Source organism: Ursus maritimus, unplaced genomic scaffold (genome assembly GCF_017311325.1).
Source record: "Ursus maritimus isolate PB19 unplaced genomic scaffold, ASM1731132v1 scaffold_10, whole genome shotgun sequence".
Lineage (NCBI taxonomy): Eukaryota > Metazoa > Chordata > Mammalia > Carnivora > Ursidae > Ursus > Ursus maritimus.
The window spans coordinates 24,738,681-24,755,953 of NW_024423344.1; the positions used below are offsets into that span (position 1 = coordinate 24,738,681).

Below are 17,273 nucleotides of genomic sequence, written 5' to 3' on the forward strand. Positions count from 1 at the left end.
AACTAAAAAGAACCAAGTAGGGCCACCTTTAAGGACTCCTACCCAGTAGAATATCTACTTCTAGAAAAAACTCACTGGTAACAAATTACATAATTCTTTTATTGTAAAAATTTGCCTAAGACACTACCTCTTATACCGTGTAATGTTACATAGTTTATCTAAGTTAATAATATGGCAGTTATATTTTTGCATAGAGTATACAGTGATTTTTTTTGGACAATGTATGGTTCTAATCATAACCTCAGATACACATAAATGCTAAACTTAAAAACCTGAAGGTAAAAATTGGAAGCAAACACTAGACATAGAGTTGGTTCACACAGCTCTCCCATCACTAACGAGAATAAGAGCATTCTCAAACTATTAGGGAGATCATATTAATCTAGCTCTATACTATTCATATATCATGAAATCATCTCTGTCACAAATCATTAAACACTAAATTTTAGTATTTTCTTTAAAAGTCACTGAAAAAACAGGAGCAGTGAAAAAAAAAAAAAAAACCTCCCTAATGTAATCAAATAAGGGCTTCTCACCAAGACATGAAATACATTGCTAGGATTTTCAAGGTACATAGGACATAAAGTACTAAGTGATCACTTGGTGATTGTTAGAGAACCACAGAATTTTAGAGCCACTGAAGACCTTACATATTACCTTATCTAATCACCTCACTTATATGTGAGAGAATTAAGGTCTACTGTCTTGTCCAAAGTCAAGTGGATTCCTGGGCACACATCTCAAATACATTTCCCACCTTCACATGTGGTTAGATGTAGCCATGAATCCAAGCCTACCTTGTAGGTGATGGGCACTCCTAGGCCCAGTCCGTTAAAAACCTCCTGTGAGCAAACCTCCGTGCTCGGCCTACTTCTGCCCTCAACAGGACTTGGAAACTTTGGAAATCTTGTGTTAAAGATGGTGGAGTCACAGTATGAAAGCAGCTTGAGTCTTTGAATCATTGCTTGGAGGGGAGTTGCCTGTCAATCACGCACTCCCACGTAGACTTGATCTGGACTGTGTTAAGCCAATGAGATTTGGGATTTTATGTGCTATAACAACTGGTGTTGCTTAACACATCTATACATCAACATTTGTTTCCAAGGATGGATTTGAAGACTGTTATATAAATCTTCAAAATGAGAACCACTCTACTACTTACTAAACTGTGTGATCACTGGCAAGTTACTTAAACTCTCTGAGCCTTGGTTTCCTCACCTATCAAATGGAGATGATTAGAATATCCACTTCAGAGTTTTGAACTTTAAATGAGATCACCTTCATGGATAAGCACAGAGCCTGGTGCACAGGAAATTATCAAATGAACTTTAGCTATTACCATGACCCTATTTGTGCAGATTGTAAACAAAGCATTTGAAACTTAAAAACAAGCACTTTCTCCCTATCTTTCATTCTCACACCTTTAACTGGGCTAAGGCGATGGCATGAGTCCTCCTTGATGATCTGTTCTTCTTCCATGATGTTTGACATTGGCACATTGAGGCTAACAGTGTCTTCATCAGAAGGCTAAAAAGAAACAATACACGGCTTCATTCAAGGGACAAGCATTATCAATGTAGATTAAGAGAATGCTATGTGATTAAGAAAAATACTGTTATTCTCAAAAACATCATATTGACTAAAAGAAACCAGATACAAAGAACAATTCCACTTACATAAGTTCAAAAACCAGCAAAACTAACCTGTGGTATCTGAAGATAGTGACTACTCTTGGCATGGAGGGTGGATGCCGGAGTCGGCTTTCTGGGGTGCTGGTAAAGCTCTGTTTCTTGCACTGGCAGCAGGCAAGGTGGGTGGGATCACTTTGTTAAAATTCACTGAGCTAAGACTCAAGTGTTTCTCTGTACGTATGTTCTGAGCTGAAATTTTGTCAGTTACACCGGACGAAAAAAGGAGTAACCAAATATACTATCACACTAGCCCTAAGACTAATCCACCCTTATCGCAGCAACGGTACTTGGAGACCTGACGACAACACCAATTTCCCAAACTACATTAAGATTTCATGGGCCGGATCACAAAATCATGTATTCAGTGAATCTTACGTGCAACATTAAGCTTCGGTTTATTTCCCTGAGTGAGACTGAGGAATATATAGGCATTTGGGCTGCATCAAATATAGGCAAGTGCTGAACGGCTGTAGTGCTTAAAAGGAATGAAGCATGAGACTATGGACTCTGAGAAACAAACTGAGGGCTTCAGAGGGGAGGGGGGTGGGGGAATGGGATAGACCGGTGATGGGTAGTAAGGAGGGCACGTGTTGCATGGTGCACTGGGTGTTATATGCAACTAATGAAATCATCAAACTTTACATCAGAAACCAGGGATGTACTGTATGGTGACTAACATAATATAATAAAAAAAATTAAAATAAAAAAAAATTTTGAAAAAAGGACATGTGTTCTGCACAATTTTCAGAATAAGGCTTCGACTTGGTAATCAAAGTGAGCTGTCTCTGGGGGGCTTGTTTTCCACACTTGCTGATAAAGCTTATTCAGATAATCTATGATTCCGTCACGAACGAAATATGGAGCCTCATTTATTTTCCTAAGTCTCCATTTTCGTGTTGCTATTTAGTGAAAAGCTTTCCAAATCACAGGGATCATGAACCTTCACAGAACACACTTCAGGGAATCATGGGCTGCTCCTAAATTCCTGAAGCCACGACTTTCAGAGTACACTGTTCACTTACTTCTGGACACGTGCACAAATTGTTTAGAAACTGGCGCGAAACAAGTGTGCATTTCATCCATTCAACAGACACTCATTCAGCCGCCAATTTTTTTTGCATGTTTATCTTGACAAAAGTATGTTTTAAACTTCTTAGAGACAAATGCTAAATCAATCAGACAACGGCAACAGCCAAAGAAAGGGAATGAGATGTGCTTTCTGAATGCCACAATGAAGTAGAGGTGGGGAGCAAGAGAAACGGACCATAGATGGTAATGTATTTGCCAAACAAAGTGAAAATAGAAAGCTACACTGGGTGTTATACGCAAGTAATGAACCATGGAACTTTACATCAAAAACTAGGGATGTACTGTATGGTGACTAACATAATATAATAAAAAATATTATTATTAAAAAATAAATAAATACATAAATAAAAGAAAGCTACATTGGATAATTCAGAGCCCTTTTCCTTCTGAAAAACAAATTGCTTGGAGGTGTTCTCCGGTAACAAGGCTACAATGTGAGAGGAAAACGGCCAAAAAGAAGATTCATGCACTCATTCTGTTGAATATAACCCTTTCTGTAGTCCTTCCTTCCACCCCCCTCCCATCTTAAAAACTTAGCAAAATTCCAAAGATATGCATCTAGTTAAAAGGGAAGGAATAAACCCTTGGCCTCCTTTTAGAATGATATTAGCATCCTACTTGTATTAAGTGAGAACAAAAGGATAATGCACTTCTTTGTGTGATGTTTTATTAATGAACTTAATTATCCTTAAAAAACAGATAAAGGATAAAGCAGAGTCTGTTTTAATTTCATAGAAAATAAGCTCAGGGTGAGTAATTTCTGAAACAATGGGACATTTCAGGGGACTTATGAGTTTTAATAAAGCTAAGGGGGCTGAATTAAATACAACTTATAAAGCGATGTGTTGAGTATTTTCTCCCCCAGGGAGCTACAGTAGACTATTCATGTAGTTTCATGAGAGTAATTTTCTTTTACTGAAATTGGCCTTTTTTTTCTGCCTACAAACTCCTTTTGAAATGTTCTGTATTAGAAAGATTTTAAGGTATCCTAACTTTTTAATACATTGCTTTATAAAGCATTTCGTAGGAAATAAAAGCAAATATCTTAGCTACATATTAATCCTCGAAGACCTGAAGAGAACAGGGAAAAGGCATTTTTCTTGGAGTCACACACAGCATAAATGTGAACTCCTTAAATGGGGTAATTGACTTATGAATTACATCTTCAAAGAGTAGTATAATGTTTCAAAACTCAGTAATTACAAAAATGCAATTAATTTCCTCAGAGGGGAAGACCTGATGATATATCCACCCCCTACCCCAGCTACCCCTTCTAGCTCCCGTGCTCAAGGAACCCCATTTAATGGTATATTAGTGAAAGGTTTGGGGGAATCTAACTATAAGTGAGATAAATACACTAAATGAGCGATTTCTAACCACTTCAGGAAGCTCAAGTGTGGGAGCCTCTTAGCTGACAAGTAACTCAACTTTTATCCAATTGTCTGAGAAGAACACAATCGAAGAGTTTCAGGAAAACAAATATTGCTATAAAAATTATGGCTCCTAGAAATTGCATTTCCTATGGGTAAACTGCTAAAATGCAATGTACATTTGACTCCTTAACATTTATGCATGCAAGTAACTTTTTTCCTAAATTATTCTGTCACTTAGAAACAAACACATTTATAAAAAGGCCTCCCGGATACCTGCACATCACTCTTAGTCATTTCATAATATTTACAAAGCATTCAAGAACATTCTAGGTAATGTGAGGAGTGTGGTGGGAAGGGAAGGGGATAGGGACTCTACTTTTGAGACATTTACAAAATATTAAAGATGGAGAAAAAAACAACAGCTCCTATTTATATAACACTTGGAGGATTTCAAATTGCCTTCACACACATAATCACATATTCTCACACAGATGCGTTAACGCCCTTCACCACAGAGTTCAGGAATGCAGGCAGATGTATCTAGCACAGAAAGAAAAAAATCTAATCACAAACTTTACCTCATTGGCAGATAAACGCTTATCTCCATTATCACTTCCAACGCCGGAATCAGAATCCTTCTTGCTGGGATAGATGCCATCAGTATGGAATCCATTTAGAAAAATTGAAATCACAAAGTTCACAGTAAGATACATCAATTTATATTCAAATAATGACTTTGTTATACAAATTTCATTATTACCATAAGGCAACAAATCAGCCCAATATTAAAGGAGGTTGAGACAAGGGCCTAATAATCAGAGAGTCTTTCTAAATAGAGGACAAGATAATTCTTTGTGTTCAGGGTTTCATAAATTCATACTCTAACCAAGTAGCCTGTTCTTTGAAACAGTTAACAATTTTCTTATCCTTATGGATTCTAGTGTCTAAAAAAGCAAAAATTGCCTAATTGCTTTTACCTCTTGTAAGAGGCTTTTACCTCTTATGTGGTTACTCTCAATAATTCTGAAGCTTTTATCCAGTGATTAAACAAATGTGATGCTTATAAAAATAAAATAGTGAATACATATTTTAAGCACGATATAAAGGTATCATTAGGGTAGGCTGAGATTTTAAGTCACCATGTTTTTCAGTAAAAAGTTAAGCAAAGGTCTTTGCAGTGAAGACCTCTCAAAACAACCTGTGTTTCTGTACATGTGTTCAGCGTGGGAATTTTGTTCTTTGAAAATTCAAGGCCCAGTTCATGCCACAAAAAGGCCAAGGGCATGTGAAAGGATTCTAACACTTCTGTTCCAAACAGGAAATGGCAAAAACTATGCACGTTGCATTTTTAAAAGACAATAAAAAACAAAACCCCCAGGCTTTCTGAACAATGTTCTGGAGGCAGATTAAAATTAATAATTAAAAAGACATGCCTGAGCTTGATACAGTTGTTTTAACTGGTAAGTAAAAAATACCTATATTTATATTATAGATTGCATTTATAAGGATATATATACACATGCATATAACACACATGTTATAACACACACACACACACACATATATACACACACACACACACACAGAGTACTCAGGAAAGACTGATCATTGATTAGAACAGGGAAGGTAAGATTTGCAAGATGCCGAAAGGTTATCAACAGCACCACCAATTTTCTCTCTCTTATTCCAAAATGCTGGAACACTTGAGTTATAAATCTGCACTGGTTAAGAGAGGCAAAGGGATTTTTGGAGTTACATACCTGGAGCGCCTTGGCCTAAGCAAATTCTAAACGGGGGCTTTGAGTGACTGCAGTCACACTCACCTGTCTTCCACGTGCTGGTGTAAATGTGGCCTCTCCATCGTGTGGAGATAAAGGGAGTCGGTTGTCTTAATCTGACATGCTTGTATGCTCAGATACTTGAATATGTGCACTTTGCCCTTTGTGCAAACCTATGGAGAAAATAATAATACATATTTGTTTTTCAATGGCAAAACAAAACGTAAACACTAGACATTTGACTCTGTAATTTTAATTTTTACATTTTCATTTTAAGTAACACTTCAACAATACACACCAAATTTGACCTCTCCAAAACATATAAAAATTTAGGCAATCATTCCTTCCAAATTCTACTTTGAATAGAAAACCATCCTAACAGAAATGTGTCTAAGTCTACATAGTGTAAGAAAGCACAGAAGTCGGATACCTGACATGGTAACATTCTAATTCTGGAAGCATTCGTCTTGTTCGTACACAGTTTAACAGCTGAACTTGGAACTTATCTCCAAATAACCACAATCATATGTGAAAATGTTTGAACTCCATTTCTCAGCGCACATGAAAGTAAGGAATATATTACTCCTTTGATAAACTGTACACTCCATGAAGGAGTTCCCAATGTGTGTACAACTGCTAACCTAATCAAACATACAATCCCAGGACCGCAGTGGCCAGGACAGTGAGTCGAATGCTGGTAAATGGACTTGGTGTAGCAGAAGACAACATACTGTCGTCAGATTCACCCAAGGTTTCATCTTTCAGAGACTGTGATCATGTCTAAAACAGTATGAATTCAGCAGACTCTCAAAGGCCCCGCTGTGCTGAGAGCTGCCACGCACTCTTGATAGCATATGCCGCGGTGAAACAGCTTTGCTGCCATCCCTCACCTGCGCTGGAGGAGACTGCAAAGGGTTGTTCTCGAGTAGTAATACTTGTAGCTGTTTCATCTCTCTAAAACAAATGGGAATCACGAGCACTTTATTGCAGGAAAAGTCAAACTTTACCAAGGGAAGATCTACTAGTTCTAAAGAACAAGGGAAAAAAAAAAAAAGAAAGAGAAAGAACAAATTCAGAAAGCAACAAGATTAAATGGCTAAACATTCAAAAACTAATTCTCTGTTTACCAGGAAAAATAGCAGTTAGCATAATCAAAGCAAGTTATGCATCAGGAATATGTGGTATGTGTATACAATATTTCACTAAAGGGGAGGGAGAAATCTTCCATTGGGAGTGCAGTAATTTTAAATTGTTGTTAGTTCTGATAAGAGCTAGAAACACACTTGACATTTACAATATCTATTGTTTAGAAAGGCCTTTCTTCCAGCAAAACAATCACATAAGCCATACCACATAGGATATGTTTATGTTTTAACTTTAATTGTGAGTTTATGAACAATGTGCTAATCATAAAATACTCTTATCTAGTCAACGTATCTGGGCTGGCGTAATCTCAGAACTAGTTACAAGAAATATGTTCATGGTTTTTTAATTCCACTTTAAAAACTAAATGCTATCTAATTCAGAACTTTGCAGTGGACCCTGTAATCCTGATTTGATGAGGCTCCATTCTACTGCTTTTAAAACGTCTTCTGTAGCTCCACAAACAAGACAGAACATTATATTTAGCTTAAAATCCCCACCCAGTGGCATAGTAAACACTCAGTAATTTCAAGCATTCCAACCGACATTGGCAGCTGCGAGGGCCGAAGTCAAATATATTCCATAGAGCAAAGAGGCTGGGCAACACCAGACATGTAGAGTGACATGGGGCAAACCGCTAAGATCTCTGCGTGAGACACTCGGGTGGGTTCATGTCGAAAGGGGCCTCATCACGTTTATTACAGGACTTGGTAAGGGGTGAAACACAGTGCTTGCAAAGATGCAAGGAGTTCCAAAGTGGAGCCAGGCACTGTATAAAGTGACCTGCAGTGAGAATTAACAAAATTCCCCCTCTCCCCCTAGTATGCCCTAGGGTTTTCACTTGACTCAGCTATGCCACTTCAAGTTCCACAAACAAAGATGCTGTTAGCAACCAGTATCTCTTCTATTCACCTGGCTCTGGGCCTCTGGGTGTGTGAGGGACTTTCCTTGTTTCATGCCTTAGTGAATTACTTGGGATTTAAAAAAAGAGTCCCGGGGACTCAAGTGCTAGAAGAGAGGCAGAAGAACATCCAGCTCAGCAGGTCCCAAGCTCAGCTCTGCGTCAATTGCCCTGAGTAACTGACTGCCCGAACCCAGTCCCCACCCCCTACCCCAACAGCAGGGTAGGTGATTGGCTTCACACCGACTTATCCTGGAGCTTGCCCTTGATACAAAGGGCTCTGTGAGCAGCAGAAGGCGGAGGCCGGGAGAAGGGGAACCTGGGGGACAGCACAGAATCAAGAAAATCAAAGGAAAAGGGAAAGTAAGATCCCTTTCACTTCGTAGTTTATTTCTAAAACAGGACTAAGGCTTAGAGGGATTTATATATGAGAGGAATATCTCCTTGCAGTAACTCTTAGTGATATTAATCCGTCTCTGAGACTGTTAATTTTACTCATTTAACTCAGGTTGGCAAATTAGTGGCAAAATTTAACTGGAGTCTGGATCTTCAGCAAGTCTTTGCTGCTGAAAATTAAGACTTTGAAGCAAGACTGAGGGCTAAGTTCCTGGCAGCTGTAGCAGGAAGGGGAGAAGAGGCAACTTAAATAAATAAGGTAAATAAAGTAAGAATGGTTTTTATAATGACTATCCCCGTTAATTGCAGTTTGGAACACAATTACCATCTTAGTTTAGGAAAAGAGAGCCTGGCAGTTTCACAACAAGAAAATGGGGGGTGATGATAACTCCAGCCCAGAAATGGTCAAAACAGGGCAAAAAAAGGGAGGTAGAAAAAAAAATCCCAAGGAATCTTCTGTTGCAAAGAAGGTCAATGACTGGCTCCTTTAATCTTAACTCTGTCCATTCTGGTCCTAGAAAAAACAAAATATGGTCTCTCTGTTGCAGTATTTGTAGTAAAACCACCACAAAATTGATATGGGTAATTAGGCCACAGACTTGTTTTCCCTCCTCAGATTGAAAGCACATGGGGAGGGGTACTCACAGAGGAAATACAAGTAAATACGGAAAGTCTTTAAATTCACTGCCTGAAAGCACTATCAATGCTCTTTTGTTAATAGAGTTCTCCAGAGTGAAGCAAAAAAGAAACTTGATATTCAGGAAGCTATTAAAAAAAAAAAAAGATTTTTCCAGTAAACTGAAGTTTTAGCTTTGAATATTTTTTAAAATATTAAACCTGAGAAAACACAATTATGAAAAGGATAGTAATGTGTAACTGATCTTTTCAAGGGAAAGCAATTCTCTTCAGGCAAGAGCGTAGGGAGTGCTGAGAGAAAGAAAAACTGGTTGTGCAGACACACTGTTTACACGTTTCTAAACTATTATAGGCAACTGTGAAATGACTTATATTTTTCTTTTGAAAATGAGCGTTTGATGTTCTGTAATGATTTTTCAATGATGAGCATGAGAGCTACATTTAGAGGCCAGTTTTCTTTAATGCCACAAAAGGTTAAATGTTTAGAAATGTGCTGTTAGTAAGAGTGTTTCCCCTTTGCACTTGCTCAAACCAAGAAAAACAATTTCATCCATTCAAAATGGATTAGCCAATGATGGAATGAAAAATCAATGTTTTCATACCAAGTTATCTCAATTAATAAAGTAACATATCCTTGTGCCGAGAGAGTTTCTAATTCTACTTCTTTAAACTGCTGGTCAGTGCAAGAAGGGTGACGGATGGCAGGGGGATACTCAAACTCTCATCTATAAAGCGCACTGCGTTTTACGAAGTTCTTTCCCTTCCAAAGATCAAGATGCAGGAACAGAATAATAAAAATCGGGCAGTTCTCAACTAGCTGCAGTGGTGTCAGATTAACCGAATGCTTTCGTTTTTGTTTCCAAATACATGCTTTTGCTTTGAGGTATAGTTTTAAATATATATTTGAAACCCAGTATGCCTAGTGGCCCTAAATGAAACTGATGGAAACCAGTGCAATCTTTGAAAACCAGAGGACCCTTCTGGGAAAGCATTCAGTATGCTGCTCATCAACTCGTTCTGATTCAAATCTGAACAAGAATCCCAAAATAGGAGATTCAGATCACCACCATCTACAAAGCTGCTTGTCAAGGTTCTTAATGGTGCCCACTTTCTGAAGAAATGTATCTTTTTGTTTGAACTCCAAGACGATGTATCAGAGCGACATACTGTGGAAGCCCACAGGTGCAGGGAAGGGTTTGCCCGAGTCTGGCTCCTGAGCAGGGATGTCTGAGGGGACAACCAGTTTCAGTGCTGAGGTTTTACAGGATCCTTGCTTCTGGCCTTTGGGAAACTCACCAAAACTACCAGTGACATTAGTCCAACTGCAACTTTAGCAGGGGTAGTACCCTCACCTAAAGCATAGATACTAGACACAGGGGATGGTTCCCAACCAGGGTGACCAGATACCCAAAGCCAGAAATTCTAACAGCTGGGTCTACAAGACCAAGGACATTGCCTAAAGTGTTGGCTCGACGTTCCAGAACACCACACATCCATACCCAAAACAACTCATGTTGCCTGCCTCCTGTTATGAGCTGAATCGTGTGTCCCCAAATTTCCTATGTTGGAGTCCTAATTCCCAGGATCTCAGAATGTGACTGCATCTGGAGATAAGGCCTTTAATGAGGTCATTTGTGTGGGCCCTAACCCAATAGGACTGGTGTCCTTATAAGAAGAGAAGATCAGGACAGAGACACAGGAGAAGGATGATGTGAGGACACAGGGAGAACATAGCCATCTGTAAGCCGAGGACAGAAGCCTCAGAAGACACATCCTAGACTTCCTGCCTCCAGAATTGTGAGAAAATAAATTTCTGGTGTTTAAGCCACTCAATCTGTAATACTTTATCACGTGAGCCTGAGCAAACTCACACACACACACACACACACACACACACACACACACAGAACCTTATACGGGGGAATGACTGCACTGCTGTACTCCTTGACGAAAATGAGACGTTGAATATTAACTTTTCTGTTATCTGCATGTGACATTCATATAATAATTAATAATTAACATCATTAGACATACACAAACATGACTACACAAACTACCTTCTTCACATACGTAACAAACAAAGAATAAACGTCTCCTGTTTTATTCTTTTTTACCTTGTGGTAAAACTTTAAGGTAATTTCTTCTGACATTCAGTTCCCGTAGAGATTTCAACTGACCTATCTGCTGGGGCAAGGCTGTGATCTCGTTGCAGCTGACGTCCTGCATCAAAAGCAAAGGCAGAAATGATCAACACCCTTTTCCGGGAAATCAAGCATCTCCTGTAAAATCTCCTTAAGGAATTTAAATATGAGGACAACCACTCAAGTACAGTTTTATCTTGCTCTGTACATCCCTGGCCACGTAAGGCTTATTAGCACAGAGAAGAAAAAGAAAGTGCACCATTTTGAACATCCCCTGAGAAGAAAAAAAGAGAAGAAAGGAAGGATGTTTGGAGCATTGGGGCCACTCTGAGGGCCTCTCGCCTGCTGTGTTCATGTGCTTCAATCTCGTTTAATCCTCACGACGAACCCATGAGGCAGTATTCACAGTTCACCATTTACAGTCAGAAGAACAAAGCTCAGGGAGGTACGTCAGGTGTCCAAGGCAGTTAACACTCAGAACGAATGCCCGCCCACTGTTAAGTCCCTAGCCCGGTGTCTTGAAATAGAAGCTTATATCTCCTACTTACCAAACACTCAGTTTACTGTGAGAAACCATGACTGTTAAGGCATCTTTTGGGTGTACTACTTACGTACGATGGAGATCTTACTGGAAGGCTGGGAACTCTGTGGACCTAAACACCTTTAAGTACACTGTACAATCAAGACTGTGAGGCATGTGGATGATGTCTTTTTTTGCACGGAAACACTAATATCCCATTAATCGTTGATTGGAACCACCTCTCGACACACGCAAAACGAAAGCTATGACATTTATAATCGTATTATTCTCTCCCCCCATCCCACTCTTCCTCCTTCTCCGGAAGCTCTGCTCTGCCCTCACCCCCCACCCCAGCTACTCTCCAGTCCAGAGCAGCATTCTGTCTCATGAGACACTACGATGGTCTCCTTGACTGGTTCCATACATTTGTCTCCCCAGATCCATCTTTCACAGAGCTGCCAGACTGTGTGTTTCACTATGTTTAGCAGCTTAGACATTTGCAAGAGCTCCTGGGAAACCCATGGGGTAAAGTCCCCGACTCTGTGGCAGGGCCCAGCAGCTACGGTTCAGGGCTGTTTCTCCAGCACCATCTCTATGAAAAGCCCTCCCTTGCGCCCTCAAGCCATGTCATTACTGATTGCGGTCGCCAGCATGTGCCACGGTGTTTCACGGTCCCATATCTGTCAGGTTCCTCCCTGTCCCCAATGTCCTTTTGTCTGACCAACATCTAATTCAAGGCTTGCTCTGCTCTGAAACCTTTGTGGAGGTTTCCCCCACTATCCCCCTCTGAACTAACACCCAGGGAGAATGACCTCTTTTTTCCTCTGTGGTCCTGTGCATAACCTATTACTATATTCATATGCTCACACATTTGCCTTCTCTCATGAGCCCGTGAGCTCCTAGCTGGAAGATAACCGGGTCTTATTTGCTCCATCTTCCTGCTGCTGAGCAGAACGCCAGGTATAAAGCAAGGGATCAATACATATTGGATGAAATTTCTGAAGTCCATTTATGTTGATACTCTCCTTCTGCCTCATGGCTGGAACCCCAGGATGCTCCAACATACACCCCAATCCTCGGCAGGTCCTGCTTGAAATGGCAGAACCACAGATATACTTGGGCTAGGTTTGATCTCAACGAGATTGAGCCTTTAAATTCCCCACATCACTTCTGAACCTGCAAAAACCGCCCCTTTTACCAGGCAGCAAAGCAGTTTCACATTCACTCAGATGAGGAGAACTTACCCTTGACCCACCCCCAGCAACCCCGGGGCTCCGTGTAAGAGCAGGACTGTGCAGAACGCAGGGGATCACTACCCTCTGATCTCTTCTCATCTAAAAATCCTCAGGTGACCCGCCCATCTGGCAAGGTCACGAGGCTGCTAAATGAGTATCACCTGGTGAAGGAATAAAACCGCTCGTGCTAAGGGGGATGAAGGAGCCCTCTGCACAGGCTGAGTCTACACAGTGCAACGAGCCGCGGTTCGGCTCTGTGCTCCGCATCCGACTGAGGTGAGCTGGCGTGTGACAGGCTCACAACACTGGGCGTTCAAGAGCCTCACCCCCAGGCTGGCTGTTGGTGTACCCCTCTTGGTCCTGAAAAGTCACATAAAATTCCACGAAAAAGATCCCTAGTGTTTAAAAACAAAAACAAAAACCCACCAGTACATCTGCAGAGAAATAAAAGCTGAAAGAATTATTGAATTAAAAGGTCCAGAGATTTGTTCAGTCACTTTGAGCCCCTCACTGAGTCAGTAAATAATTCTGCCTTTCTGCATCTACTTCCATATATGAGAAGGAAAAAGTGAAATGCTACCTCTTCCCCGGTACTGTGGCATCTGATCAGTCACAGATATCAACAACCAAATCCTTTCAGTGAAATCTTTATCTTTCTTCGCCTCAACCAAGTCACAAATAAGCAAGAGGCGCCATTCCATTCTCTTTTAGAAGAGCCCTCACATAAAGGGTGTACAGTAAGCCCTAGAAATACAGGAGATTAAAGCATTCTATTGGACTCACAGACAGGCACAGTCAGACTGGTGATGGTTGGCGGGAGGGAGGGGGTCGTGGGGGAAGAAATCGCGGGAATTTTCCATATCTAGAGAGAAGTTATGTTACTGACATCTATAGTTAAGTTTTTATTAGTCTGTGAGTGACTGCACGAGAAGGACCCTTTGTTCGGTTTATGGGAATCAGTTTTTTGATACGAAACTGACAACTTTCAGAAGTTTCAAGGACAGAATTCTTTAAAAAATCATTATTTTATTTTATTTTATTTTATTTTATTTTATTTTATTTTATTATTTATTTCAGGGGGGGACAGAGGGAGAGAGAGTCCCAAGCAGACACCCTGTTGAGCATGCAGCCTGACACAGGCTCGATCCCAAGACTGGGAGACCACACCCGAGCCTAAACCAAGAGTGGACACTCAACCAACTGAGCCACGCACACCCCCTCCCCGCCCCGCAAAATCGTTCTTTTTAAAAAAAGGAGGGGAGAGAGGAAAACAGAGATAACAGCTATATTTAGGCAGCTTATTCAGAGCACAAAGTCTCAATTCAGTCTTATCATATTTTTTTGGGGTGTACTATATTCACCTTGCATTTCGTTGATTACCCTCTGTTTAGCCGGAAAGGTATGCCTGGTTCCCTAAATATAAGGTAATTTTTTTCTGACTTATATTTCTAACATAATGGCTTTATCAAGGAAAATCAACTCCCTTCAGCTATATTTAAATGCTTATTTACCAGTAAGGAAAGCAGTTACCCAATTTACACTTAAAAAAAAAAATGATAAATAGTTTTTCCTTCTGACCTACAGGATAGGACATCTGTAGACAATTAGAAACACAAAGTCCAATTGTCCATTCACATTTTGAAGTGTGTATAGTGAAGGTCAAATTATTTTAATAGTACTCTGCTGTCAGTTATTTCCTGTCCTGCCAAAATAAGGAGGGGAAAATGCCCAGGCAGATTTAGCATGCAAGCAAGGTAACAACTTTTCACTATTGTATAATCAATATTGTAGAAACTATGCAAAACTCCTTGGCCTCCCAGTTACGGAACCTTGATAAATTTTAAAGAGCTATGAATTTCATCAGAAAAATAAAACCCCCCATGTCTTCATTAGCTGGGGAATGAGGAGGAGGAAAGAGAGGATAATAGTCTAAATGCTTTGGTAAGATGTTTCAGTTTAGAATATGAAAAAGCAATATTCCTGGAATGGTCTGGTTCTCTAGAACATGTCCGTCCACATTTAGCCTAAGGTATGGTTTTTTAAATTTGAGTTCATTTTGAAAAGATAACATTTAGGAAAATAAATTTAATAAATAAATAACATCTATGATTCACACTTCTGCATTTAGTGAGAATTTGCCAAGCTATGAATTCCAGATTCAGTTGCTTCTTAGAATAGTCAAATGAATCCCTTCTGAATTATCTATTAGCCCCTAAGCTATATCTTAGAAAATACTTATTATAAGCTTCAGTGAATCAAATTACCATATATTTACTGTTGCAATAGTGCAAATGTACAGGCAGGCCAAAAAGAAATCATCATAAACATGTCATAAATATTTACTAATTCTATTCTTTTTTTATACAGAAGTGAGTCTAATTATTAAATATTAATATAAATATTCAACATAAGTTTTTGTGGACCAGCCAGTCTAATTTAGTCATTGAGATAAAAAAACAAAATGGGGAATTTTAACTATGACTTAAAATATACTTTTTTTTCCCACTGGTTTAATCAACATGTTTTTAAAAAACCAAAGGGAAAACTTTGGAGTCATTTCATGCCAGCCCTTCCACGCAATAAAGGAACTCTCTAGAAGTGTTGAATGCACATTGGAGACTAATAGATTTTTATTATTAAGTGCTAGTTGTTAATTCACCTTCAGGATGCAAAAATGACAAGGATTTAAAACATTAGATTAATTCAGGGATTATTAAGCTAGGTAATGCTCACTTTCAGGAAATAATATAAAAAAAGAAAAAAACTGTTTGTTAAAGGCGTAACCTCTAATGAACACCAAAACAACTACTGCGTACTGTGTCAAGATGATCTTGGTTCGGGAAGATGCCCAGTGAGACTGGGCCACACTATGGAAATGCATGTGGTATTCTCATGAGCTACCTTGCTCTGACTCTCAGGTTTTCAAAAACCTAGTGTGGTTATACTATTGCTGAAGTCGTATTTTTATCTTAAATATAGCTCTTCATTTAACTGAAGGAAATGCAAACATTCTGACAGGAAATTTAAGCTATTAATTCCCATCATGGGGATCATGCTCTTTTTTTTGGGGGGGGATGTCTGTTGTATGACTCACTATGTGACTTTAGGTAAATGTCTTAACCTCTCTGTTCCTATGCAAAGAGAAGTGGCAAAATTAAAAAATTTAAGTTTTCTTGTGATATTAGGAAAATCCAATTATCACAATAGAAATAATGAAGAGATTTTGAAAGACAGATACTTAACCCACTTAGGAATCGTGTCAATTTTGATTTCTTAGCAATCAGAAACCTCAATGCCTGTAGTCGGAACTTTTTTTTTTTTTTTTGAAAGATCATTATGCTCATTTAAACTCAAGACTTTTTCAAGCAACTGCTGGTATGATAAATTACCACCTCCCGACGTTTACTGGATGTCTCCTTCCAGTATAAAACTCCACTTCACACCCTTGCACATACTCACAAACATCTGTCCCAACTCAAAGCTCTTCAACAAAATGGATCTTAAACAAGCCATGGATTTCCAACTGTCCCACAGAAACTAGAGACGTTAGGAGGCATCTCCAGAGACTACAAATGGAAAAATGATTATGGAAGACACATGAATTTACGTCTCCCCTACACCGAGCTCCGAGGTTGGAATGTTATGGATGAAACTGAAGAAGGGATTTTTCTCAGAAGCAGGCCAGTACCCCCTGTGTCTATAATCAATCCTTGAATTCAAACTCCCCACACACATAAACAAACATTTCATGAAAAGAGAATAAAAAATGAGATGCCTAGTCAGAGCCAGGAAATGCCCCTTTCTATCAGTTATTACTTGCGTCAGGCTCTGTGAGCTTTTCGGTGGTAAGAGCAGGTTCTGGATCAGGGATACTACGTTCTCTTATACGGAGGTAAGAGCTGGGAGCCACAATTTTCACTGCCTGAGGTGGGGAAAGACAAATTGAAAGAAACCACGCAAGGGCTAGAGCATCTCTGGACCCCAGTATATCAGCATGCACAGGGAACCATGAGGAAACTCACCTTCATTGTGCTCTAACTTGGTGTGCTGTCTTCACAGCTGTCTGGGAATCATAACACAGGCCATTCATATGGCACCTCCTACCAAATATTCAACATGCCTTTTCCTTCAGGCATGGTTTGACAGTAAAGGAACCATGTCTCCAAATGTTAATGTGGTTTTAATGAGTAAAATAAGGGTTAGTCAATACCAGAATATTCTACTGACCTTCCCTGACTAGCTGTAGATCTCCATGAGGAAACTTCCAGACAGACACTGACCCTATTTTTGTAACATTCATTCTCTGATTGATTCACTTTCGGCTGTTCATGCTCTGCCCCAACTTTAATGGGAAAACCACTGCAAGGGGA

At 39.6% G+C, this 17,273-nt stretch overlaps 1 protein-coding gene across 1 annotated transcript in view; it reads right to left on the reverse strand.

Moving 5' to 3' along the window:
- The window catches only part of LRCH1 (leucine rich repeats and calponin homology domain containing 1), a 191,389-nt gene that overhangs the window by 53,174 nt on the left and 120,942 nt on the right, over positions 1-17,273 (reverse strand). The window contains exons 4-8 of the mRNA XM_040622847.1: positions 11,122-11,227; positions 6,822-6,958; positions 5,977-6,104; positions 4,732-4,795; positions 1,422-1,527 (exon numbers count right to left, since the gene is read on the reverse strand). Of these exons, the coding sequence (XP_040478781.1) occupies positions 1,422-1,527; positions 4,732-4,795; positions 5,977-6,104; positions 6,822-6,958; positions 11,122-11,227 (541 nt within the window). The remainder of the gene's footprint in view (positions 1-1,421; positions 1,528-4,731; positions 4,796-5,976; positions 6,105-6,821; positions 6,959-11,121; positions 11,228-17,273) is intronic.